The sequence below is a fragment of the Rhinoraja longicauda genome, chromosome 38 (assembly GCF_053455715.1).
Source record: "Rhinoraja longicauda isolate Sanriku21f chromosome 38, sRhiLon1.1, whole genome shotgun sequence".
NCBI classification, from domain to species: Eukaryota; Metazoa; Chordata; class Chondrichthyes; order Rajiformes; family Arhynchobatidae; genus Rhinoraja; species Rhinoraja longicauda.
The window spans coordinates 5,015,661-5,042,633 of NC_135990.1; the positions used below are offsets into that span (position 1 = coordinate 5,015,661).

The 26,973-nt window shown below is 45.5% G+C and overlaps 1 protein-coding gene across 1 annotated transcript; it reads right to left on the minus strand.

The window, feature by feature from the left end:
• Positions 1-2,806: 2,806 nt before the first annotated feature.
• Positions 2,807-16,618, minus strand: LOC144610898 (cytochrome c oxidase subunit 5A, mitochondrial-like). Its single transcript, XM_078429881.1, has 5 exons — positions 16,416-16,618; positions 11,806-11,922; positions 9,093-9,214; positions 7,005-7,130; positions 2,807-2,948 (listed from the first exon to the last, which is right to left on the minus strand). The coding sequence occupies exons 1-4, from the start codon at positions 16,537-16,539 to the stop codon at positions 7,017-7,019; spliced, it is 477 nt and encodes a 158-aa protein (XP_078286007.1). The 5' UTR covers positions 16,540-16,618; the 3' UTR covers positions 2,807-2,948; positions 7,005-7,016.
• Positions 16,619-26,973: the final 10,355 nt, after the last annotated feature.

Consider the following 26,973-nt stretch of genomic DNA (forward strand, 5'->3'; position numbering starts at 1 on the left):
GTCCCTTTCAGAATGGCAGGCAGTGACTAGTGGGGTACCGCAAGGCTCGGTGCTGGGACCGCAGCTATTTACAATATACATTAATGATTTAGATGAAGGGATTAAAAGTACCATTAGCAAATTTGCAGATGATACAAAGCTGAGTGGTAGTGTGAACTGTGAGGAAGATGCTATGAGGTTACAGGGTGATTTGGACAGGTTGTGTGAGTGGGCGGATGCATGGCAGATGCAGTTTAATGTGGATAAGTATTAGGTTACCCACTTTGGTAGTAAGAATAGGAAGGCAGATTATTATCTGAATGGTGTCAAGTTAGGAAAAGGGGACGTACAACGAGATCTGGGTGTCCTAGTGCATCAGTCACTGAAAGGAAGCATGCAGGTGCAGCAGGCAGTGAAGAAAGCCAATGAAATGTTGGCCTTCATAACAAGAGGAGTTGAGTATAGGAGCAAACAGGTCCTTCTGCACTTGTACAGGGCCCTAGTGAGACCGCACCTGGAGTACTGTGTGCAGTTTTGGTCTCCAAATTTGATGAAGGATATTCTTGCTATTGAGGGCGTGCAGCGTAGGTTTACTAGGTTAATTCCGGAATGGTGGGACTGTCCTATGTTGAAAGACTGGAGCAGCTAGGCTTGTATACACTGGAATTTAGAAGGATGAGAGGGGATCTTATCCAAACGTATAAGATTATTAAGTGGTTGGACACGTTGGAGGCAGGAAACATGTTCCCAATGTTGGGGGAGTCCAGAACCAGGGGCCACAGTTTAAGAGTAATGGGTAGGCCATTTAGAACAGAGATGAGGGAAAACTTTTTCAGTCAGAGTGGTAAATCTGTGGCATTCTCTGCCTCAGAAGGCAGTGGAGGACAATTCTCTGGATGCTTTCAAGAGAGAGCTGGATAGAGCTCTTAAGGATAGCGGAGTCAGGGGGTATGGGGAGAAGTCAGGAACAGGGTACTGATTGAGAATGATCACATTGAATGGTAGTGCTGGCTCGATGGGCCGAATGACCTACTCCTGCTATTGTCTATTATGGCAATGAATTCCAGATTCACCACCCTCTGGCTAAAAACATTCCTTCTCATCTCCATTCCAAATACACATCCTTTAATTCTGAGGCAAGAGGAATGGAAGGAGAGAGAAAATGTAGAAGTTACCTAAAATTAGAAAATTCAACGTTCCTACCGCTAGTTTGTAAGCAAGCCAAGGAAAATTAGGTGCTGTTCATCAAAGTTGTGTGTGCCCTCACTCTGACAATGGAGGAGGGTAGGACAGAAAGGTCAGTACAGGAATGGGAAGGGGAGTCAAAATGGTTAGTAAAACAGAAAATAGATGAAGGGGTAGGCCATTCAACCCTTCAAGCCAGCACCGCCTTTCAATAAGATCATAATAATAATAATGCATTACATTTATATAGCACTTTTCAAACACTCAAAGACGCTTTACAAGGATTACTAGAACATAGAGAAGTGAATAAATAGATAAATAAGTAAACGAACAGAAAAAGGAGACAGAAGGTGAGGTGACGGTCAGTGGTTGAAGGCAGTGCTGAACAGGTGAGACTTCAGTGATGTTTTGAATGTGGTGAGTGAGGAGGAGTCTCTGACGGTTTGGGGTAGTGAGTTCCATAGGGTGGGAGCAGCGATGGAGAAAGCCCTGTCCCCCCAGGATCTGAGTTTGGTCCGGATGGGGGGGGACAGGAGATTGGCAACAGCAGAGCGGAGGGTGCAGGTGGGAGTGTGCCTGTGGAGGTCAGTCAGGTAGGATGGGGCCAGGTTATGGAGGGCTTTGTAGGTCATGAGGAGGATTTTGTACTGGATTCTCTGGGGGATGGGGAGCCAGTGGAGTTTGTAAAGGACGGGGGTGATATGGTCACGGATCGGGGAGTGGGTGAGTAGACGGGCAGCGGAGTTTTGAATGTATTGAAGTTTACTGATGATTTTTGAGGGTGAGCCATAGAGGAGGCTGTTGCAGTAGTCCAGACGGGAGGTGATGAAGGCGTGGATGAGGGTTTCTGCAGCTGTGGAGGAGGGATGGACGGAGACGGGCAATGTTTGATCATGGTTGATCATCCAAATCATGGTTGATCATGCAAAATCAGTACCCCATTCCTGCTTTCTCCCCATATCCCTTGATTGCGTTAGCCCCAAGAGCTAAGTCCAACTCTCTCTTCAATACAAAAGAGGGGACCCAATCGGTCTCGACGGGCCTGGTGCAAGAGTTCTGTGAAGTGGACGCTGCTTCTAGACTTGGTCCCGCCGATGCACAGACTACATCGGGAACAATAGTTCAGGAGAACAAAGGGAACAGATTGAACTTTTTTTCCGCCTTCCATCACAGTGAGGAATGCGGAGGAGTCACTGTGGTGAGATGTTCATGTAAAGATGTATTTTGTGTCCTGTTGCTTTTTATTGGTTTGACTGTATGGCAAATGAAATTCTTCGTATGTTGCAAAACATACTTGGCTAATAAAGTATGATTATGAGTAGATGAGGTTCAATAACCAAACCAACAATGACTCAAAACTTTACGTACAAATATTTCTTACTGATTTTCAATCGATGAGGTGGGTGAACGCACACTCCTCAGATTCTTCTCAAAATAGCGTGAGCAAGCTACCCAAACGGCCTCTCGGAAATCATGGCGAAGCGGCAACTGACAACTATCACAGCCATTAAAGACAGCATCGGTATGAACATTGACAAGTTGAAGCTGCTGCCACCTGGAATTACTAGTTCTTTTGGCAGCCCAAACTTTGACAGGGAATGATCGTGCACGCATATAAATCTGTTCAAACAACAGGTATCAATTGATCAGACCACTGTTTATTGAACTGAGTTCACAGGGAAACAGAATACATACAACAGAACAGAATTAAATGTCCAACAGTCATATTTCACACCGTATCTTGTATCATGTACAATCACGTCAAAGGAAGGTCTGGAAACCGTCTGGAAGAAAAAAGATGTTGCATAATGTCAGGCAAATTCCTTTGGATCTCACTCAAACCGAACAAAGTTGCCAGTAAACATAGGAAGTCAGTCATCACAAGGCAATAGAAAACAGCATGGATACTATGTGTAGGAAGGAAATACAGATGCCGGTTTAAACCGAAGATAGACACAAAAAGCTGGAGTAACTCAGCGGGACAAGCAGCATCTCTGAAGAAGGGTCCCGACCCGAAACGTCACCCATTCCATCTCAACAGAGATGCTGCCTGTCTCCATATAACCATATAACAACTACAGCACGGAAACAGGCCCGTTCGGCCCTACCAGTCCACGCCGACCACTCTCTCTGACCTGCTCTCAGACCATAACCCTCCAATCCCCTCCCATCCATATACCTATCCAATTTACTCTTAAATAATAAAATCGAGCCTGCCTCCACCACTTCCACCGGAAGCCCATTCCATACAGCCACCACCCTCCGAGTAAAGAAGTTACCCCTCATGTTACCCCTAAACTTTTGTCCCTCAATTCTGAAGCTATGTCCCCTTGTTGGAATCTTCCCCACTCTCAAAGGGAAAAGCCTACCCACGTCAACTCTGTCCGTCCCTCTTAAAATCGCTGAGTTACTCCAACTTTTTGTGTCTATCAAGCATATTATTTTCAGAGATGGCAGTAAATAAAGCAAAACACAGTGCTGGAGTAACTCAGCAGGTCAGACAGCATCTGTGGAGGGGAATATTAAAGAAAGTTGCGTTTGTGTTTAATGCAGTAAAATGTCCCAAGGTAATTCATAAAAGATAACAGAACTTATCCAACCACGTGAGCGAAAATCAGAACTGCCAAAGGAATGTTAATAAGGGAGAATTAGAAGAATTAGAGAGAAACATTAAAAACTAGGAACAAAGTTCTTGTGTTTGGGGGGCTAAGAAAGTTGAAGGCCCAGCTGGTATTTTAAAATGAAGAATAATCCATAGTTAGCCCCATATATTTATTTTAATAAAGAGCAAAGGTGTATAGAATATAGAAGTAGGATTGAGAAAAATCTTTCCAAACTTTGCAGAATCTAATAGCTCATCTCTTGTGCAGGTATATGGTCTCCTCAGTGGACACCCCAAATTAAAGCTAAGTTCCGTGCAACTCCAAATATTCTCTCGGATTTCAGTGAGAACCACATTAGAGGTTTGCGACATTAAGACAGGAGGAATGCCATTATTCTGTGTCACTTCATGTGGGGAGATTTTCCATCGTGCTGTGCAATCATCGTGTGGTAACGGTCTTATTTTGTAGAACAACTGTGATCCTTTCATAGGAACCCGTGCAAGTTGACAGTTTGACAGTGCAAATTGACCCGGCGTGGGGAAGAACGACAGAGGACCAGGCGCGGTGGGACCGCCATGGGGGGGTGGGGGGGATGAACAAAGCGGGAACTGGCGCGGGGCCGGAATTTGTAACTTTGTAAGCGCCCTTTATGTGGCGACTATTTGCATACGTTGGGTATGCAAGCAAAGAATTTCACTGGGACTTGTCAATAAAGTATTCAATTCAATTTTAGTTTCCAGACAGAGCCAAACAATAGTTAGGTTTGCTATAATACGCCTTAACATTATACGGAAAAGTGCTACATTTAAGCACATACTTTTGTTCGCAGGAATAAGGAACTGCAGATGCTGGAGTCTAGAGCACGTCAGGCAACATCTGTGAGGGAGTGGATAGGCGACGTTTCTATTTGCGACCCTAAGAGTCAGTCATACAGCGTGAAAACTGGCCGTTCGGCCCAACTAGCACACTCTTCAGACTCATTTCTTCAAAGGCCCGATCTGAAATCTCACATCGATTTCCTCCGCAAATGCTGCCCCACCCCAAGTTACTCAAACACTGTGTTTTACTTAAGTTGTTCAGAACCAGATTAGAGCTTGAAACAGCATTTTTCAGGTAACAAGGCAACCATCATGTTATTGTTACAAGCTGCCCTGACAAATCTAGACATGATGAAATTTTCAGTCCCACCTACAGATCTGCCTTCAGCTGAAATGGCTGCACCTCTAGGATCCAAGCACAAAATAAATGACGCAATAACGAAAAGTACAGATTCCGTGGGTCATACAAGTCTGGTTGTGAAATGTCAGTAATCTTAGGTTGGGACGGCTCGGTGGCACAGCAGTAGTCGCTGCCTTACAGCGCAAGAGACACGGGTTCTCTCTCGACTGTCTGGACCAAGTTTGTACGTTCTCCCCAGGGGTTTTCTCCGAGATCTTCGGTTTCCTCCTACACTCCAAAAGTTGTCCCTATTATGTAGGATAATGTTAATGTGCGGTGATCGCTGGTCGGTGCGGACTCGGTGGGCGAAGGACCTGTTTCCACGCTGTGTCTCTAAACTAAACTAAGAGGTTGGCATTTTGAATGATCACAGGCACAGAAAGCAATCTAAAAGAGGTTGAAGATGGATGTAATGCATCAGGGTACGCCAAGCAATTAATCTCCGTTCAGTGCAAGGGTGGAATCACAAGCTCCAACAACGTTCTCTACTCGGCTCAAGAAGCATCTTGTATCAAATTATTCTCTGCTTTATTGAAAAGTAGTTATGTTGCTTGACTTTGAAATGTTTCACCCACAAAGCAATATTTTAGACTGAATTATTTGCAACAAAAAACATTCATTACATGAAGATGTTAAATGACGCAATGGTCTAGAAAGGTGGAGGAGGGATCATTTTTCATTGAGGAGACAGTATCTTTAAAAATCTAAACGTTAGTGGAATAAATACAAAATCTATACCAAAGCCAACTTTTTTTTTTCAGAGCCACTTCATCAAAAACAGACAAGATATTAATGAAGGCAATTGATGAAATTTCCAACTGATTCATAAATGTATCGCCTTCTCTAGATTAACCTGTTACAAGTAAAAAATGACTACTCACAGTCAGCATACTCATGTATCATTTTTAATGAAGTCTTGAAATTTTTCCACTACAAAAGCCAACAAGTTAGAACCAAGCGAACTGCTAGTGCAACTCGAAGATAAACACAAAATGCTGGAGTAACTCAGCGGGACAGGCAGCATCTGAGAGAGAGCTAGATAGAGCTCTTAAATATAGTGGAGTCAGGGGGTATGGGGAGAAGGCAGGAACGGGGTACTGATTGTGAATGATCAGCCATGATCACATTGAATGGCGGCGCAGGTTCGAAGGGCCGAATGGCCTACTCCTGTACCTATTGTCTATCTCTGGAGAGAATGGGTGACGTTTTGGGTCGAGACCCTTCTTCAGACCCGAAACTTCACCCATTCTTTCTCTCCAGAGGTGCTGCCTGTCCCACTGAGTTACTCCAGCATTTTGTGTCAATCATCGGTTTAAACCAGCATCTGCAGTTCCTTCCTACACTGCTAGTGTAACTCAATGGGTTAGGCAGCACAAGTGGAGGCAAAGGGGATGGTTGTCAATTCAAGACCAGGAACATTGACTATCCTATGCCTCTGCCTCATGTGCTGAGTGCCTCCAGCAGTTTGGGTTCTTTTTTGCTCCAGATTCCAACACGTTCAGTTTCTTGCACCTCCAAGACTTTAAGAGTTGTCTGAATGCACCAGGAAGGATCCAAAGACCAGGATCATGCCAGCTTTATGCACATGGGGATATAGATTCTATCAATAAGAAATTTCTCAAGGCTAACGGACCATAATATTGGATCAAGTTAAACTCCTTAAATCAATTGAAAATAATTGAAGAGTTTAACATATCTTTTACCTCAATATTTCCCCAGGTTTCCATTCAGATTTCACGTTCTGTAGATGACTTGTGTTTGATTGTGGCTTAGTCTTATTGTCTGATAACACTCATGTACCACCTTGGGACATGTTATAACATTAATGCACCATATAAGAGTATTTGCTATGATAAAGTAATCTCCAACTAATTTTTTGGTGGCCAATCCAGTACATGATTTTATTCTCACACATAATTTTATTACTTAAAAATACAAGTGTGAAACTTTGCATATCTCCTCACAACATTAAATTGGTTGAATCATACAAATATTTGATCAGTGCTATTCTAAACTCACCGAAGTATAATATTATAATTTGTCTAGACCTATCTCCTCTGGGGTAGGAATTCCGAGTTCAGTTAGCGTGGGCCTGAGTTCTTGAATAATGTACGGATAGATCTCTTTGTGAGGTCCGGCTTTATCCTGAAAAATTGAGAGGAGTCAACATTAATTCAGCCATATAATGCCATAAACCCGACTACAGCAAAACAACAATAATCTGGCGTCCAAATATCCAGCATATGGCACCCTCCTGCAGTCCGAAATGTGAGCAGGAGTGGGTGGCCTGAACGGAGGTCGCAAACACAGGGGGAGTCAGGAACACGGGGAGTAAGGTTTGGGGCCTGTTCTACGGTATGAAGTTCTTGCATGTTTCAGCTCGCTTTGACAAATTGAAATATACACACTGAAACTTAACAGGTTACACTTCCTGATGCTTTTTAAACTCCCTTCAAACTCAATTTTCCTCTTATATTACTATGCAAATTTTAAGTGAAAAGACGTACAGGTATGTAGGTTAATTGGCTGGGTAAAATGTAAAAATTGTCCCTAGTACACATTTTTTTGCTATTGCTATTTTGAGAAATCTTTCCTGATATTTATCTAAAATTAACCTTGGTAATATTCCTTTAATATCTCCCAATAAAATTCAATTTGACATTAACGTCACTCCCGTCTGTTTTCGCCCTTCGTGGGAAAAAAATATGTAGATTGAAGTCCAAACAGTCGCCTTTGTTTTCTGCAAGAATATCATTTAATAGCATGGCCCATCTACTTGCCAGAAAACACACTGAAGTTAAACCTCAACCTGGATGGTGGTAGCTTCTTTAATTACAGATAATACTAGGTTAAAAATATCTATAATAATATGCAAGACCAGTATCTATATACCTATTATTTTACCGTCCGGCGCGGCCTGGAACGTGGCAACTTCAACAGCCTGACCGCGGGAGAAGACGGCAGGGGAAGAGAAAATACATTCTGCCCTTCCATCACTGTGAGGAGGTGACACTGTGATGGATGTTTCTTTTTGTTTGGTGTTGGTTTATGATTGTGTGTGTTATTGCTTATTTTTATTTCTCTTATTGTTGGACTGCAGGTAATATTTCATTTCACTGCACATTTATGTGTATGTGACAAATAAAATTGACTATTGACAAACATTTAATAATGTAGAAGTTATACCAAAAAGGATAACCAGTTAGATCATAACTTCTTCCAAGAACAGAATTAGAAATCATGTTTGTCAGCAAACACAGCTGGTTCTCCACAAACTCGAATTAAGATGCTCCAATTTATTTTTGGTGGTGGTAAACACCACTGAATCCCATTCTTCCAATGCTGACATGCATCGATGCTGCAAGACTGCAACTCATAGATCTGACTCCAGTTTGATCTAAGAATATGCCAATTCTGGGGAAAGCAATATTGCCAATTCTAAGGGGTATTAAGAATCAATTGCACAGTGTAACACTGCAGGCAATGGCACCACAGGGGAGCAGTGTCAGTAGTGCAGAGATTATTTGTTGTTTGCTTGCAAGGTGCACAGTGGAAATGTCAGGGAATAGTCAGGTCACACCTGAGGGAAGAAAAACAGAGTTAAAGGGTCTTCAATCAGGTAGATGGTAGGTCAGGATTGCTCTCTAGTTGGCGATAGGACGGGTCAGTCGCCTGTAACAGCTGGAAAGAAACTGCCCCTGGAGGTACATGGCTTCACACTTCCGTACCTCTTGCCTCAGGCGTCAGACAATAAGCCCCATCAGCTCAGCAGCAGAAGGGCTCTGATTCAGAGGCAGGTAAATGAAGACATGAAGTACCGCAGCCAGGAGAGAAAATGGGGCAGCAGCAAAGTATCACAGAAATTCAGTATTTGCAGCACTTAGCAACTTGCAAGAGGTTACAGTTTTAAAGCATCTGAGCAATAAATAGGATATCTGCATTGCAGATTCAAACAGGATGCAGCAACCAAACTTTGCTTCCATTTTATAGCTCTGCAAAAATACTACACCATTCTCATGTGCACCCAGATATCAACACACTCCAATCTTTTACCTTCATGATTACAAAACAAGTAACTGATGGTAAAGCAGTTTCAATTCCACTGACCTTCACTGCTTCGAGGATACGGATTCCGCTAGCTAGATCATTTAATCTACGGCATGCTCGCAGGGCTGCATCAATTATTTTGGGTTCAGGTACCAGATCGTATCCAATGAGGGTGTTCATTCCTGGAAATAAAATAGACATTCACTGCAGCAAAATCAGCAAAGCACTCTTTTTCTTAAAACGACAATTTTCAAAGAATTATTAAACATTTAATGCAATGCACAAAAGAATAGGAGGAAGGGACAAGGATCAGATTGGGGAAGTTTAAATTGTGTGCTGTAAAGACCAAGAACCGACATATATATGTCAAAGGTAGACACAAAATGCTGGAGTAACTCAGCTGGACAAGCAGTATCTCTGGGGAGAAGGAATGTGTGACGTTTCGGGACGAGACCCTTCTTCAGTGAGTTTTCAGTGAATTACTCCAGCATTTCGTGTCTACCTTCGATTTAAACTAGCACCTGCTAGTTCTTTCCTCCACCAACACATGTCAGTCCAGCTCAGACTGGCACAGAAGCAGAACTTGAGTCAGGATTAAATTGAAAAATTCACAAATATTGTGTGTAGAGAGCTAGGAACGCTAATCCTTTTGGATTTCTTGCAGCGTTTACAGAAACAGATCCACGTTGAACCTGCCCCCTATCCCACTCCTTTTAACCCCCCCCCCCCAATTAATGTCCACCTATCTCCCTCCTTCTGCTCACATTTTACTCCTTCGCTCTCCTTATCTGACACCTTTTTGATCTCTGTCCTTTGCCCACCCATCTGCCAATCAAACCACCTTCACTGTAGATGACACAAAGCGTTGGAGTAACTCAACAGACCAGGCAGCATCTCTGGAGAAAAAGGATGGGCGACGTTTCGGGTCGGGACCCTTCTTCGGATGTCCAGACCTGAAACATCCCCCACTCTTTTTCTCCAGAGATGTTGCCTGACTGGTTGAGTTCCTTCAGCACTTTATCCCTATGTTCAGTTTATACCAGCATCTGCTGTTCCTTTCTACACCCCTTCACTTGTATCTGCCTATCAGGTTCCAGCCTTTGCCCTGCCCCCACCTCCTTTCCAGGCGTCTCAGCCTTCCTATAATCAGGATCTCGACCTAAATGTCGCCTGTCCGTGTCCTCCAGAGATGCTGCCTGACCCAACAAGTTACTCTTGGACTTTGTGCTTACTGTCCCCACATTGAAAATAGTTGCACAGCAGAATACAAACGGCATTTCGCACCAACAGTCATCAATCCAAATTGGCTTGGAGCAGCAGTGTACATCACACACCATATAGCCAAACCCAGTCTACCTGAGATAGACACAAGCTGGAGTAACTCAGTGGGCCAGGCAGCATCACTGGTGACGTTTCAGGACAAGACCCTTCTCCAGACTGAGTTATTCAGACTGGAGTTCCTTACTACTGGATGCCTCACTGTAGCCTCTCCAAAAGCCTCCAACAAGATCCCAACCCCAACCAAGTGAACCTCTCACATTCTTAACGGATACAGGTGAACCTACACCATCTACAAAATACACTTACCACAAACCCACATGGTTGCTAATTGGAAACAGACCAAATAGATGGGAAAATTGTATCATTAGGAACGGCATTTTGCAAACATCATTATTTAACACAGTTCAAACCCTGTCACGGATGTTAAATGTTCATGTCAAATTAATTGGTATGGTAAGATACAATACTCTAAATCCATTGAAGTTTGGAGTAATGTTAACTCATCAGGCAGCATTTGTACCATATTTTATTGCTCTCCATCGCAACAAATAAGCTTTTTACTACATTCCACTTCACTTAACTACTCCAATAAATTGGTAAAGAAGAAATCTTACACTGTGCCCATTATACTTTCAATTTACACATCTCACTCAAAATAGCACATGAACAGACTCTCACGTAGGCAAAAGCTCTTTGCCACACATTCTCCTTGCTCCCACTCCAGACAGTACCCAAATGACAGCCTCAGACACAAACCACTACAGCATAATAACAGGAAAACAAACAGACTTCAGGAGAAAATTTGGAAGAAAAATGAATGGAGGCAAAATTCCCATTTCACCTCTACAGGACCATAATGCAACAATGCACTAACCACCTGCTTTCAATTGTATCACAAAATGTTGGAGTAACTCAGCAGGTCAGGCAGCATCTCAGGAGAGAAGGAATGGGTGACGTTTTGGGTCGAGATCCTTCTTCAGACTGAAGTTCCACTGTAAAATCAGTCTGCAGAAGGGTCTCGACCCGAACCGTCACCCATTCCTTCTCTCCTGAGAGGCTGCCTGACCTGCTGAGTTACTCCAGCATTTTGTGATACCTTTGATTTGTACCAACATCTGCAGTTATTTTCCTACACTACCTGCTTTCAATGGGGCTGGTGAGGGGGCGGGCAGATTATTTCTTAAGTTCACAAGTAATAGGAGTAGAATTAGGCCATTCTGCTCATCGAGTCAACTCCGCCATTCAATCGTGGCTGATCTCTGCCACCTAACCCCATTTCCTGCCTTCTCCCCACAACCCTTGACAAATTCAGATTTTTTTATGTAAAAATAAAATTTGGCAAGATTCACATTACAATTCGTCTTCCAACTTTATTCAAGCTGCAGTAAGGAAAGCTTGATTCTTTAGACGATAGTCACGGTCTATGAGGTTGAAACGTTCTCCGAGGAGCAGTGACATCAACAGGCTACCCCAACAGATTTTTTCCTTTTACCTTTTCGGAGCTCCCAGGCGTCGATGTCAGGCTTGTTGAAGTACGTCATCCAGCGGGCATCAAACTCCTCATCCGTTTCCTGCTTCCCATGCGAGTACCATCGTGCAGCAAGGGCAGCTGTCAAAAAAATGCATGCTTCAAGCCCCACTACAAAATCCTACTTTCAGCGAGCAATATTTCCAATGGCCACCCATAGCGTACTGCTCCACAAACACTTGCTGCAGTTCTTTCGTTTCATTAAATAATCACCTTACAGGTAATTAAACTGATGGGGCATATAGTGACCATTAATAAATACCATGCATTATTGCATGTAGACACTAAACTGCTGGAGTAACTCAGCGGATCAGGCAGCATCTCTGGAGACCCTTCTTCAGACTGACGTCAGGGGATGGGGTGGGCCCGCTCAGTCTGAAGAAGGGTCTCGACCCGTAACGTCCTGTGCATTATTGTATTATCCTATTGTGTACATCTGGACCAAAGTTACAATTTATTTCCAGTCTCCGATGTGCAAAACTGAGAATTCATCCTACTGTAACATAAAGTTGCCATAATTTTGTGAAATATTTTTAAGAACAGGTGAGCACATTTTTCAGAGTATTTACAAGAAATTTAATCATAATTATCATTAACCTGTTTTGTGCAAAGAGAAAATCAAACCATGCCACAGACTCTGAACAAAATCACCAGGGGTGTTCTCACAAATACTAGAGGCCAATTCTCTGAATGCATTCAAGAGAGAGCTAGATAGAGCTCTTAAGGATAGCAGAGTCAGGGGGTATGGGGGGAAGGCAGGAACGGGGTACTGATTGAGAATGATCAGCCATGATCACATTGAATGGCGGTGCTGGCTTGAAGGGCCGAATGGCCTACTCCTGCACCTATTGTCTATTGTCACTGAAAGAATGACAGCTGACCAAGAAGATTACAGTTTGTATCAGTTGCCAAACAGATCCAACCTCAAAATCAATCTCAGTTGAAGACTTCAAGATGTTAAAACGCAGATTGCGATCAAAGATGTTTCAGTGAAGGTTTACCATGTCTGGACTGTAGAATTTCAATTTGTTCAATGGCAATTAAACAAGGTAACACAGTAAACCAGAAACATTTCAATAAAACAGCTGATTTTGAGAGGGCGAGAAAAAAAAGATTACAACTGTTTCAAATTAGAAACTTGTTTCCGATGTCCAGTTCCTCTTATTAAAAAGAATTCTAAGTAACCTGACTTCTGACAATTTTTGCCTGATTTTCTGGGGTGGAGGGGCACTCATGAAATAAAAGCAATATAATGCCAGCTTTGCATTGTGTCCAGTAAACAAACCTTAAATGTTGGGAACAGGCACCCAATCCACAATTCTTCTCAACACTGAAACAAAATATTGCCTGGGGGTGTGACTTTTGAAATTAATCCAGAAAGCAGAAGATTAATCTCTTTTGGAACGCAATGCTGGATCAGTAACAATAAATCTTTATTACAATACTCATTTTAAAAAATAAGGAAACATTAATTATTGACAGAGCCATGCCCAACAGTTGCTCCAGAACTGAAAAAATAAACCCTCAACTTCCTTAAAATGTTTCAAATGAACAGCTTAAGGTCTTCACCACCAATGCTCAGTATCTTAACAAATTCAAACGGCAAAGAGGGGTGAAATGTTTCATCAACCAATATTTTCCAAACATTTGGGAGCAATCTTGTATAAATATATTTTTTAAATGACAACTAATATTTCACAATTCAACTAGGCCTTTTAAAAATTGCTATTTCTATGAATACTGGCAAATGCAAAACTCTACTTGAAGTTCTCAAAGAGCTTGAAGAACAGCCACTATACTTCACAGAATTTTTCACATGGCCTATGTGTATCAATCTTCCCCTTTTGACACCTTACATTGATTATCTAGAGACTTATGCAGAAATTGCCCAGCACAATCAACAACCCACAAGCTCCAGTTGTATCCCAAGGCCCCAGAGAGGCACTGCTGTTTTTGATCTGTCCTGTATGCCCAAACTTTCCGGGAATAATAGCTCTTCCAAGCAGCTCATGTATCCCACACCTGGATGCAGACTGATTCAATTAGCTTTCCAAAGTAATACATTAATATATTTACAACTGGGCTCTCTAAATTAATTTTATTCAACTGAAGTTGAATCATTTCCCATTCACGCTAGTTTAACAAGCACGGATGCATACACAGCAATAAACCTAAAAACTATATTGTGGTATGCTCTCTATTTCAGAGACAGGTCGACAAACCTTCATGGCACTGCAAAAAAACAAATAATTTATGGTCTTAAATGTGTGAGTTGACTCATCAGGTGCTCATTCAGACCCACACATAGGCTATTTAGCCCTTCAAGCTTGCTTTGGAATTTAATAAGGTCATTGCTAATCTGATTTTAACCTCTACATAGCGTTCTCTTCTAACTACAATAATCTTTCACCCTTTTATCCACATCCACCGTAAAAATATTCAAAGAGTTTCCACTGACTCTTGTGATAGTTTAAATAATGCACGATTCTATCCAAAAACAACATTTACTTCAAGAGTGCCCCACCCCAAACAGGAAACAATCAAATCGAAAATACCATTTGGGACGCGCGTTTTAGATTTCATAAAAGTAGGAGTCTTTTTGACAATTTGAATATAATACTGCAGCATTTGTGGACAGGCCTTCAGGCTAGAAGTGAAAAACGACCTTGAAATATCCTTCCACCAAACGCAGTGTTAATGTTGGCGGCAGCAGAGGTAGCTACAATTTAGAATTTCTAATGAAAACTAAAAAGAGAATAATCTTCAAATCCCAATACATTAGTCAACCACATCAGTCATTTCCCCCAAAAAACACACGCCTCTGCAGGCTGTGCTTTAAGTACGCAAATGCTGCATTCTGGCTAACGATTAAGACAGTATTTCATGGTCTCTCGGATTTTTAGTTTGCATTGTTCTTACACCACAAAAATCACCCAAGGGTCATTAATGATGTACATAAGGTGACAGCAATATGGGGAGTGGTGGAAGAGGGAGATGTCGCCAAAGGAGGATGCAAGGGGATGCGGTGTTCAGAAAGCTGGTGAATGAAGAGTCTGCAGGGACACAGGGAAGGTGACCATAATGAGTGCAAGGTGACTGCAAGGAGAAAGAAAAAAAGATAACGTGCTATTACTACCGGGGAAGGGGAGGTTAACAGTAAGTAGGGAAGCTGACATTGGCTGGGCTGAAGATATCCACAAAAGAAGCGTCAGCAGTGTGCAGGAAGGAGGGGTGACAGCAAGGTGTGGATCGGGAGGGTTGGGAGGAATGTGGACAAACTGGGGGGATAGGGAAAGCAGTCAGCTTTGCAGTGAGGACAGGTGGGAGTGACTGCAGGGTGATAGCAAGGAGGGGGTGTGGGGTTGAGGGGGGGAGGGTGGGCTTGAGGGAGGAGTAGGGTGGAAGTTTTGGAGGGAGGTGGCGATAGAACTGTCAGCCATGTAGTGAAGATAGGGGGTGACTACATGGTGAGAGTAGGGAAGAGGGGAGGAGTTGAGGGAGGGGGTGACCACAGGGGGAGGATAGCGAGGTGGTGACGGGTGGAGGGAGGGAGTGCGGGGTGGAAGGATTGAAAGGAGGGAGGTGGTAATGGAACTGTCAGCTGTGCAGAGTGAGGGCAGCAGTGGAGGGTGATTGCAAGGTGAGGGGTGATGGGGTGAGGGAGAGGATGATCACAAGGTGAGGGTGGAGCATTGAGGGAGGGGGTGACAGGGTGAGGGAGGGGTGACCGCAGGGTGAGGGAGGGGGGGTGAGTGAGGGGATGAGTGAGGGAGGGAGGGGATGAGTGAGGGAGGGGGTGAGTGAGTGAGGGAGGGGGTGAGTGAGGGAGGGAGGGGGTGAGTGAGGGAGGGGGTGAGTGAGGGAGGGGGTGAGTGAGGGAGGGAGGGGGTGAGTGAGGGAGGGAGGGGGTGAGTGAGGGAGGGAGGGGGTGAGTGAGTGAGGGAGGGAGGGAGGGAGGGGGTGAGTGAGGGAGGGGGTGAGTGAGGGAGGGAGGGAGGGGGTGAGTGAGTGAGGGAGGGGGTGAGTGAGGGAGGGAGGGGGTGAGTGAGGGAGGGAGGGAGGGGGTGAGTGAGGGAGGGAGGGAGGGGGTGAGTGAGGGAGGGAGGGAGGGGGTGAGTGAGGGAGGGAGGGAGGGGGTGAGTGAGGGAGGGAGGGAGGGGGTGAGTGAGGGAGGGACAGGGTGAGGGAGGGGGTCAGTGAGTGAGGGAGGGAGGGAGGGGGTGAGTGAGGGAGGGAGGGAGGGAGGGAGGGGGTGAGTGAGGGAGGGGGTGAGTGAGGGAGGGAGGGGGTCAGTGAGGGAGTGAGTGAGTGGGTGAGGGAGTGAGGGAGTGAGCGCAGGGTGAGGCCGGCGTGTGTGTCTGAGTCTCCAGCCCGCCCGCAGGCCCGAGGCCTGCCTCTCCTGCCGCCGGGTCATTGCAAGGGCACGGGCCGGCGCGGCTGCAGCGGGCGGAGGGGGAGGTCGGGAGTGCCGGGGCCGAGGCTGGGGACTGATGCCGCCCCTCACCTTCCCTCCCTCACTCCCCCCAGTGCAGTGCCCGCCATTTTAGGGGGTCGCCGCCGCCTCATGTTCTCACCCGCCGGCTGCGCCCGGGCCGGGGCCTGGGCCGATGATGGCGTCCCCCTGGCCGCCAGCGCCGCCGCCCTCCTCCAGGCGGCCAGGCCGCTGCTGCCGCCGCACCTCAGACCCGCTCGGAACATGGCTGCTCGCCGGCTCCTCAGGTGGTGATCGCCGCCGCCGCCGACTATCTGACAGAGAGAGACAGCACGCCCCCTCCACCGGAATTACGTCGCCCCGCCCCGCCCCGCACCAATGTCACTTCCGACCCGCTCCCCCGCCCCGCACTGACGTCACCCCTAATGTCACCTCCGCCCCTTTCTCTCTCCCTGCCCCGCATTGACGTCACCCACTGATGTCACCTCCGCCCCTTTCCCTCTCCCTGCCCCGCACTGACGTCACCCACTGGTGTCACTTCCGTCCCTTTCCCTCTCCCTGCCCCGCACTGACGTCACCCCTGATGTCAACACCGCCCCTTTCCCTCTCCCAGCCCCGCACTGACGTCACCCGACAACCTCCCCCTAATGTCACTTCCGCCCCTTGCCACGCACCGACGTCACCTACTGACGTCACCCACTCGTCCTTTTCCCTCCCCTGCCCCGCACTGACGTCACCCGTCCCGCCGGCACGACCCTTTCTCCCTCTCTCGCCCCGCACTGACGTCACCCGTCACCCCCCTCCCCTAGCAACGGATGTCACTTCCGCCCCTCTCTCTCCCCTCCACCACCTCCACACAGATGCTGCCCGGCCCGCTGAGTCTCTCCCACACACCGAGCTGGGCTATCCGTGTAGGGTCTTCACCCGACTATAGTTATTCAACCAGACGCAACTAAATTTAAGGCAGCTCTTCTCCAAGAAGCCCTTCTTGCTTAAGTCCATACTCCGCCGACGACCTGAGATAATATGAGAATATCCCCGAAGGGCTTGTTCACAAGGTCATAAGGTCACAAGTTATTGGGGCAGAATTAGGCCACTCGGCCCATCAAGTCTACTCCGCCATTCAATCGTGGCTGATCTATCTCTCCCTCCTAACCCCATTATCATATCATATCATATATATACAGCCGGAAACAGGCCTTTTCGGCCCTCCAAGTCCGTGCCGCCCAGCGATCCCCGTACATTAACACTATCCTACACCCACTAGGGACAATTTTTACATTTACCCAGCCAATTAACCTACATACCTGTACGTCTTTGGAGTGTGGGAGGAAACCGAAGATCTCGGAGAAAACCCACGCAGGTCACGGGGAGAACGTACAAACTCCTTACAGTGCAGCACCCGTAGTCAGGATCGAACCTGAGTCTCCGGCGCTGCATTCGCTGTAAAGCAGCAACTCTACCGCTGCGCTACCGTGCCGCCCATTCTCCTGCCTTCTCCCCATAACCCCTAATACCCGTACTAACCAAGAATCTATCTATCTCCGCCTTAATTATCCACTGACGGCCTCCACAGCCTTCTGTGGCAAAGATTTCCACAGATTCACCACCCTCTGACTAAAGAAATTTCTCCTCATCTCCTTTCTAAAAGAATGTCCTTTAATTCTGAGGCTGTGACCTCTAGTCCTAGACTCTCCCACTAGTGGAATCATCCTCTCCACATCCACTCTATCCAGGCCTCTCACTATTAGGTACGTTTCAATGAGGTCACCCCTCAACCTTCTAAACTCCAGCGAGTACAGGCCCAGTGCCGCCAAACGCTCATCATATGTTAACCCACTCATTGCTGGGACCGTTCTTGTAAACCACCTCTAGACCCTCTCCAGGAGCCAGTGGGAGGGAGGAACTGAAGGGAATCCATTTTAGTCAGGAAATTGTTTTATGTAAACTATTGTGACTGAAGGCAGTTTAATCCCATGGGTCTGATGGTCTACATCCCAGAGTTCTCAAGGAGGTGTCCTGAGAAATTGTGGATGCATTGGTGATCATTTTCCAATGTTCTATAGACTGGATCGGTTCCTGTGGACTAGAGGGTAGCCAATGTAACCCCACTTTTTAAGAAAGGAGGGAGAGAGAAAACAGGGAATTATAGACTAGTTAGCCTTATATCAGTAGTGGGGAAGATGCTTGAGTCGATTATTAAAGATGTTATAGCAGCGCATTTGGAAAGAAGTGACAGGATCGGTCAAAGTCAGCATGGATTTATGAAGGGGAAATCATGACATCTGGATTTTTTTTGTGGATGTAAGAAGTAGAATGGATAAGGGAGAGCCAGTGGATGTGGTGTATCTGGACTTTCAAAAAGCCTTTGACAATGTCCTACACAAGAGATTAGTGTGCAGATTTAGAGCACATGATATTGGGGGTAGGGTATTGACATGGATAGAGTACTGGTTGGCAGACAGGAAGGAAAAAGTAGGAATTAATGAGTCCTTTTCAGAATGGCAGGCAGTGACTAGTGGGGTGCAGCAAGGCTTGATGCTGGGACCCCAGTTATTTACAATATATATTAACGATTTAGACGAGGTAATTAAAAGTAATATCTCCAAGTTTGCGGATGACACAAAGCTGGGGGACAGTGTGAGCTGCGATGAGGATGTTATGAGGCTGCAGGGTGACTTGGATGGGTTTGGTGAGTGGGCAGATGCATGGAAAATGCAGTCTAATGTGGATATATGTGAGGTTATGTGGCAAGATAAGGAAGGCAGATTATGGAGCTCTTAAGGATAGCGGAGTCAGGGGGTATGGGGAGAAGGCAGGAGCGGGGTACTGATTGAGAATGATCAGCCATGATCACATTGAATGGCGGTGCTGGCTCGAAGGGCCGAATGGCCTACTCCTGCACCTATTGTCTATTGTCTATTATCTGAATGGTGTTAGATTAGGAAAAGGGGAGGTGCAACGCGACCTGGGTGTGCTTGTACATCAGTCACTGAAAGTAAGCATGCAGGTACAGCAGGCAGTGGTGAAAGCTAATGGCATGTTGGCCTTCATTGCGAGAGGATTTGAATTTAGGAGCAAGGAGGTCCTACTGCAGTTGTACAGTGCCCTGGTGAGACCGCACCTGTGTACAATTCTGGTCCCCTAATTTGAGGAAGAACATTATTGCTATTGAGGGAGTTCAGCTCAGGTTCACCAGGTTGATTCCTGGAATGGTGGGACTGATATATGATGAAAGAATGGGTCGACTGGGCTTGTATTCACTGGAATTTAGAAGGATGAGAGGGGATATTATAGAAACATATAAAATTCTCAAAGGAATGGACAGGCTAGATGTAGAAAAAATGTTACCGATGTTGGGGGAGTCCAGAACCAGGGGTCACAGTTTAAGAATAAGGAGTAGGCCATTTAGGACTAAGATGGGGAAAAACGTCTTTACCCAGAGTTGTGAATCTGTGGAATTCTCTGCCACAGAAGGCAGTGGAGGCCGATTCACTGGATGTTTTCAAGAAAGAGTTAGAGTAAAAAGAGGCTACAGATTTTTGGCTGTTGAGTAGAGCTACTGCTCATGGAAAATAAGCTGTTTTTATGGCTTGCTCAGTAAATAAGCACTATTCTATAGGAGAAAAAATTGCAGATGCTGGTATAAATCAAAGGTAGACACAAAATGCTGGAGTAACTCAGTGGGTCAGGCAGCATCTCGGCAGAGAAGGAATGGGTGACGTTTCGAGTCTGAAGAAGGGTCTCGATCCGAAACGTCACCCATTCCTTCTCTCCCTTGATGATGCCTGACCCGCTGAGTTACTCCAGCGTTTTGTGTCTACCTTCAAGTACTATTCTATTGTATGTACTAACTAAGTAAGTCCTATTCTATAAGTAAAAGCCTTGTAAACATGCCGTTCCCATGCACTGGGCATCAGTCATTGTTTCCTTTAAAGTACCACATTTTGTTTTACTGGAAACAATTGTAAATTTGCAGATGAAAGGCTATTTCAAGGAAATAACTTTGAGATGATTCGCTTTACAATCTACAGGGGGCGTCGGTGAGCCAGTTTGTACACACAGAGGTTCAAACTGTTCGAGTGTCTCTTAACTATTTCTGCCTCAGAAGGCAGTGGAGGCCAATTCTCTGAATGCATTCAAGAGAGAGCTATATAGGTCTAGATAGATGGATAGATCTAGATAGATCTAGCTAGATAGAGCGCTTACAAAATTCTTAAGGGGTTGGACAGGCTAGATGCAGGAAGATTGTTCCCGATGTTGGGGAAGTCCAGAACAAGGGGTCACAGTTTAAGGATAAGGGGGAAGTCTTTTAGGACCGAGATGAGAACTTTTTTTTTCACACAGAGAGTGGTGAATCTGTGGAATTCTCTGCCACAGAAGGTAGTTGAGGCCAGTTCATTGGCTATATTTAAGAGGGAGTTAGATGTGGCCCTTGTGGCTAAAGGAATCAGGGGGTATGGAGAGAAGGCAGGTACGGGATACTGAGTTGGATGATCAGCCCTGATCACATTGAATGGTGGTGCAGGCTCGAAGGGCCGAATGGCCTACTCCTGCACCTATTTTCTATGTTTCTATATTTCTATGTTTACTGGAAACAATTGTAAATTTGCAGATGAAAGGCTATTTCAAGGAAATAAATTTGAGATGATTCGCTTTGCAATCTACAGGGGGCGTAGGTGAGCCAGTTTGTACACACAGAGGTTCAAACTGTTCGAGTGTCTCTTAACTATTTCTGTCTCAGAAGGCAGTGGAGGACAATTCTCTGAATGCATTCAAGAGAGAGCTGGATAGATCTAGATAGATGGATGGATCTAGATAGATCTAGCTAGATCTCTTAAGGATAGCGGAGTCAGGGGGTATGGGGAGAAGGCAGGAACGGGGTACTGATTGAGAATGATCAGCCATGCTCACATTGAATGGTGGTGCTGGCTCGAAGGGCCGAATGGCCTACTACTGCACCTATTGTCTATTGCCCGCCTTCTTTCCAAATCTAAAAGATTTTGAATTGACGAGATTTTTAACTGCTAAATTAATGGCCAGAATCGCTTGTTTCCGAATGTCAATATCAAGTCAAGCTAAGTTTATTATCTTTTGGATGCTGGAGATACAGCATGCAAACAGGCCCTTCGGTCCACCGCGTCTGTGCCGACCAGTGATTATCCCATACACTAGCACTATCCTACGCGCACGAGGAACAATTTACAATTTACCTAAGCCAAGTAACGGGCAAACCCCTGTGTCTTTGTTAGGAAGTTAGGAAAAGGGGACGTACAACGAGATCTGGGTGTCCTAGTGCATCAGTCACTGAAAGGAAGCATGCAGGTACAGCAGGCAGTGAAGAAAGGCAATGGAATGTTGGTCTTCATAACAAGAGGAGTTGAGTACAGGAGTAAAGAGGTCCTTCTGCAGTTGTACAGGGCCCTAGTGAGACCGCACCTGGAGCACTGTGTGCAGTTTTGGTCTCCAGATTTGAGGAAGGATATTCTTGCTATTGAGGGCGTGCATCGTAGGTTTACTAGGTTAATTCCCGGAATGGCGGGACTGTCATATGTTGAAAGACTGGAGTGACTAGGCTTGTATACACTGGAATTTAGACAGATGAGAGGAGATCTTATCGAAACGTATAAGATTATTAAGGGGTTGGACACGTTAGAGGCAGGAAACATGTTCCCAATATTGGGTGAGTCCAGAACAAGGGGCCACAGTTTAAGAATAAGAGGTAGGCCATTTAGAACTAAGATGAGGAAAAACTTTTTCAGTCAGAGAGTTGTGAATCTGTGGAATTCTCTGCCTCAGAAGGCATTGGAGGCCAATTCTCTGAATGCATTCAAGAGAGTCCTCCTGCACCTATTATCTATTGTCTATTGTCTTTGGAGTGTGGGAGGAAACCGGAGCACCCGTAGAAAACCCAGGCAGGTCACGGGGAGAACATACAAACTCCGTACGGACAGCACCCGTAGTCAGGATGGAACCCGGGTCTCTGGCGCTGTGAGGCAGCAACTCTACCGCTGCGCCACCGTGCCACCCCTTGAGCAGCCTTCATGAGCCACATGCCCTTTAACTATTTCTACCCGCCTTCTTTCCAAATGTAAAAGATTTTGAATTGACTGTATTTTACTTGCTAAATTAACGGTCAGGATTATATGCTACTGAATGTCAAAATCGTCAAGTTGAGTTTATTGTCTTTTAGAATTTAGACGTCAGAGATACAGAGCGGAAACGTTCCCTTCGGTCCACCGTGCCTGTGCCGACCAGCGATCACCATCGTACACAAGCACTATCCCACACACACTAGGTACAATTTACAATTTTGTACCGAAGCCAATTAACCTGAAAACCCCTGTGTCTTTGGAGTGTGGGAGGAAATTGGAACAGAGGGAGAACGTACAAACTCCATACAGACAAGCACCCATAGTCAGGATGGAACCTGGGTCTCTGGTGCAGTAAGGCAGCAACTCTACCACTGGGCCATCGTGCCACCCTGTTAAGCACAGTAAGTAGGGTCTCCACCCGAAACATCACCCATTCCTTCTCTCCCGAGATGCTGCCTGACCCGCTGAGCTACTCCGGCATTGTGTGTCTACCTTAGATTTTAACCAGCATCTGCAGTTTGTTCCTACACAGTACGATGAGGTGCAGGTGCAGCGAAACTTCTGCGTGTGGCAGCACCACAGGTACATAGACTCAGACAACACACAAAAAATGATTAATTGTGCATGAATTAGTCAAGAGTCAAACCCTCATCCATGATGTTAATAGACATCACGACCGTCATGGATGTGGTGGGATCATTTCTTTGCTGTATCTTTCCATGATTCCACATTTGAATCAGTAGCCCAGAACCAAAGATACTAGAGGAGCAAGATGGACCACTCCATTGAAAATCGCCTATACTGAAGTGTAGTACGCCATTTTAGTAAGCAAAACCCGCCGTTCGCTCTGCCTCTCGCAGTGTAATCAGTGTTTTGGGGGAACAGTATGTGTGATGATACCATTAAAATGCAGAATATATCTCATCTATCAATTCACCGATTTTTGTTATTTTTCTTTTTAAATGTTTCCGCAAGTTTCTGCCGACTAAAATGGCGCCATGACATACTACGGTTTTTAGGGTCGAGTGGTCTATATTGTTCCTCTAGTATCTTTGCCCAGAACTCTAGCTCGTAGCCAAGTGGCATAATATCAAGATATTGAGCGGCACGGTGGCGCAGTGGTAGAGTTGCCGCCTTACAGCAAATGCAGCGCCGGAGACTCAGGTTCGATCCTGACTACGGGCGCCGTCTGTACGGAGTTTGTACGTTCTCCCCGTGACCTGCGTGGGTTTTCTCCGAGATCTTCGGTTTCCTCCCACACTCCAAAGACGTACAGGTTTGTAGGTTAATTGGCTGGGTTAATGGAAACAATTGTCCCTAGTGTGTGTAGGATAGTGTTAGTGTGCGGGGATCGCTGGGCGGCGCGGCCTCAGTGGGCCGAAGGGCCTGTTTCCGCGCTGTATCTCTAAATCTAAATCTAAAAATTACTGCCGTTAATATAACCTTTGAGGCACCACAGTAGCCACTGTGTAGGAAGGAACTGCAGATGCTGGTTTACACCGAACATAGGCTCAAAAAGCTGGAGTAACTCATCGGGACAGGCAGCATCTCTGGATAGAAGGAATGGGTGACATTTCGGGTTGAGACCCTTCTTCAGACAGTGTAAGAAAATAACTGCAGATGCTGGTACAAATCGAAGGTATTTATTTCACAAAATGCTGGAGTAACTCAGCAGGTGTGAAGAAGGGTCTCGACCCGAAACGTCACCCATTCCTTCTCTCCTGAGATGCTGCCTGACCCGCTGAGTTACTCCAGCATTTTGTGAAATAAATACCTTCCTCAGACAGTGTTAGACAATAGACAATAGACAATAGACAATAGGTGCAGGAGTAGCCCATTCAGCCCTTCGAGCCAGCACCGCCATTCAATGCGATCATGGCTGATCACTCTCAATCAGTACCCCGTTCCTGCCTTCTCCCCATTCCCCCTCACTCCGCTATCCTTAAGAGCTCTATCCAGCTCTCTCTTGAAAGCATCCAACAAACTGGCCTCCACTGCCTTCTGAGGCAGAGAATTCCACACCTTCACCACTCTCTGACTGAAAAAGTTCTTCCTCATCTCCGTTCTAAATGGCCTACCCCTTATTCTTAAACTGTGGCCCCTTGTTCTGGACTCCCCCAACATTGGGACCATGTTTCCTGCCTCTAATGTGTCCAATCCCCTAATTATCTTATATGTTTCAATAAGATCCCCCCTCATCCTTCTAATTTACATTTACATTTGCAAAAAGTACACACATTCACACCCTAGTGCTCTTGGTTTAAAATCCCAATTTAATTGACCAGAAGATTACAACAAAAATTGACAGTCTGTTGCTATTTTGCGAGGTTATTCTCTGGATAAGTGAATGAATAATTCAGAGTAGTTTGGGGTCCAAAGCATTTTCGGTACTTGGAGAAGACTGATCATTGATCTGATTAGATTTGTTATAGGCTGAAAATTGCCTTTTAATGAATGCTTGTCACTTTTTACCCTGTACACGAATTGAACTTCGGAAATTGCAGGTTTACGAGCAAAACAGATCTATGGTTTCATTACCGAGCCATTAAAAATAGAGTCAAATAATTTCTGTCCTCCTCAGGAGAGAGGGAGATAGAAATTATAATTGTTCTCGTTACGAGCTGTCTGCCGATGTTTCGTTGATCCAATAGCCCAGTGGGGCTGGTTTTATTAGATTACAAGACAGAAGCATTTTACAACCGTCTTAGGAGACACAAGAAACTGCCAATGCTGGAATTATTCTGAAGAAGGGTCATAGAAACACAGAAACATAGAAAATAGATGCAGGAGTAGACCCTTCGAGCAAGCACCACCATTTAATATGATCGTGGCTGATCATCTAAAATCAGTACCCCGTTCCTGCTTTCTCCCCATATCCCTTAATTCCGCTAGCCCTAAGAGCTAAATCTAATTCTCTCTTGAAAACATCCAGTGAATCGGCCTCCATTGCCTTCTGTGGCAGAGAACTCCACATAAAATGTCCCCGTGGTGTGTAGGTTTGTGTTAATGTGTCTGCTTGGTGGGTTGTATCTCTGAACTAAACTAAACTAGGTCTGGGCAGGTAAATGCTGGCTCAACCTCCAAGATCCACATCCGTTGCATGAATAAACAAATTGGTCAGTATGGACCTATCATCATATCATCATATCATATATATACGGCCGGAAACAGGCCTTTTCGGCCCTCCAAGTCCGTGCCGCCCAGCGATCCTCGTACATTAACACCATCCTACACCCACTAGGGACAATTTTTACATTTACCCAGCCAATTAACCTACATACATGTACGTCTTTGGAGTGTGGGAGGAAACCGAAGATCTCGGAGAAAACCCACACAGGTCACAGGGAGAACGTACAAACTCCTTACAGTGCAGCACCCGTAGTCAGGATCGAACCTGAGTCTCCGGCGCTGCATTCACTGTAAAGCAGCAACTCTACCGCTGCGCTACCGTGCCGCCTTTGGGCCTGTTCCTGTATTGCATGATTCTATACCTCTATATTTATCTTTACTTAGTTTAGTTTAGAGATGTAGCCTGGAAACGGGCTCTTCGGCCCACAGAGCCCGCGCCGACCCAGCGATCGCCCTGCACACTGCCACTATCCTACACACCAGGGACAGTTTACAGAAAAGCCGAATAACCTACAAACCTGCATGTCTTTCGAATGTGAGAGGAAATTAGAGCACGCAGAGAAAACTCACTCAGTCACAGGGAGAACGTACAAACTCCGTACAGACAGCACCCATAGTCAGGCGGCACGGTAGCGCAGCGGTAGAGTTGCTGCTTTACAGCGAATGCAACGCCGGAGACTCAGGTTCGATCCTGACTACGGGTGCTGTACTGTAAGGAGTTTGTACGTTCTCCCCGTGACCGGCGTGGGTTTTCTCCGAGATCTTTGGTTTCCTCCCACACTCCAAAGACGTACAGGTATGTAGGTTAATTGGCTGGGTATAATTGGCTGGGTAAATGTAAAAATTGTCCCTAGTGTAGGATAGTGTTAATAGTGTTAGTGTGCGGGGATCACTGGGCGGCGTGGACTTGGTGGGCCGAAAAGGCCTGTTTCCGCGCTGTATATATATGATATGATATCATATCATATGATTGAACCCGTATCTCTGGCGTTGTAAGGTCGCAACTCTACCGCTGCGCCCATTAGGATTATGATTAGCTCTCACTCCACATATATATCACAACCCATTATATTATGAATTAATCCACATCTGCAATGATTTGCTTTCCTAGGGTTAGGATTCTTTCAGAATGGACTCTCTTAGAGTAGGCAAACTCTTAGATAGGTTCCTGCTGGATATTGTGCAGCAGTGTATCAAAAGGAGTTCACGAATTTGCAAGAAATAATGGCCAGGACTAGTATCTGAAGAAGGGTCTCGACCCCATTCCTTCTCTCCAGAGATGCTGCCTGTCCCGTTGAGTTACTCCAGCATTTTGGGTCTAACTAGTATCTCTATCATATTTAAGCCATGCAGCATTTCAGCTTACTGTTGTTATGCTGTAGCTGAATCTGTTTACGTAAAAATTCCTCTATTTTAAACAGGATTGCAAAAGATCCCCTTAACTTCCCTGTCTGAATAAACAGCGAAGGACAGGAT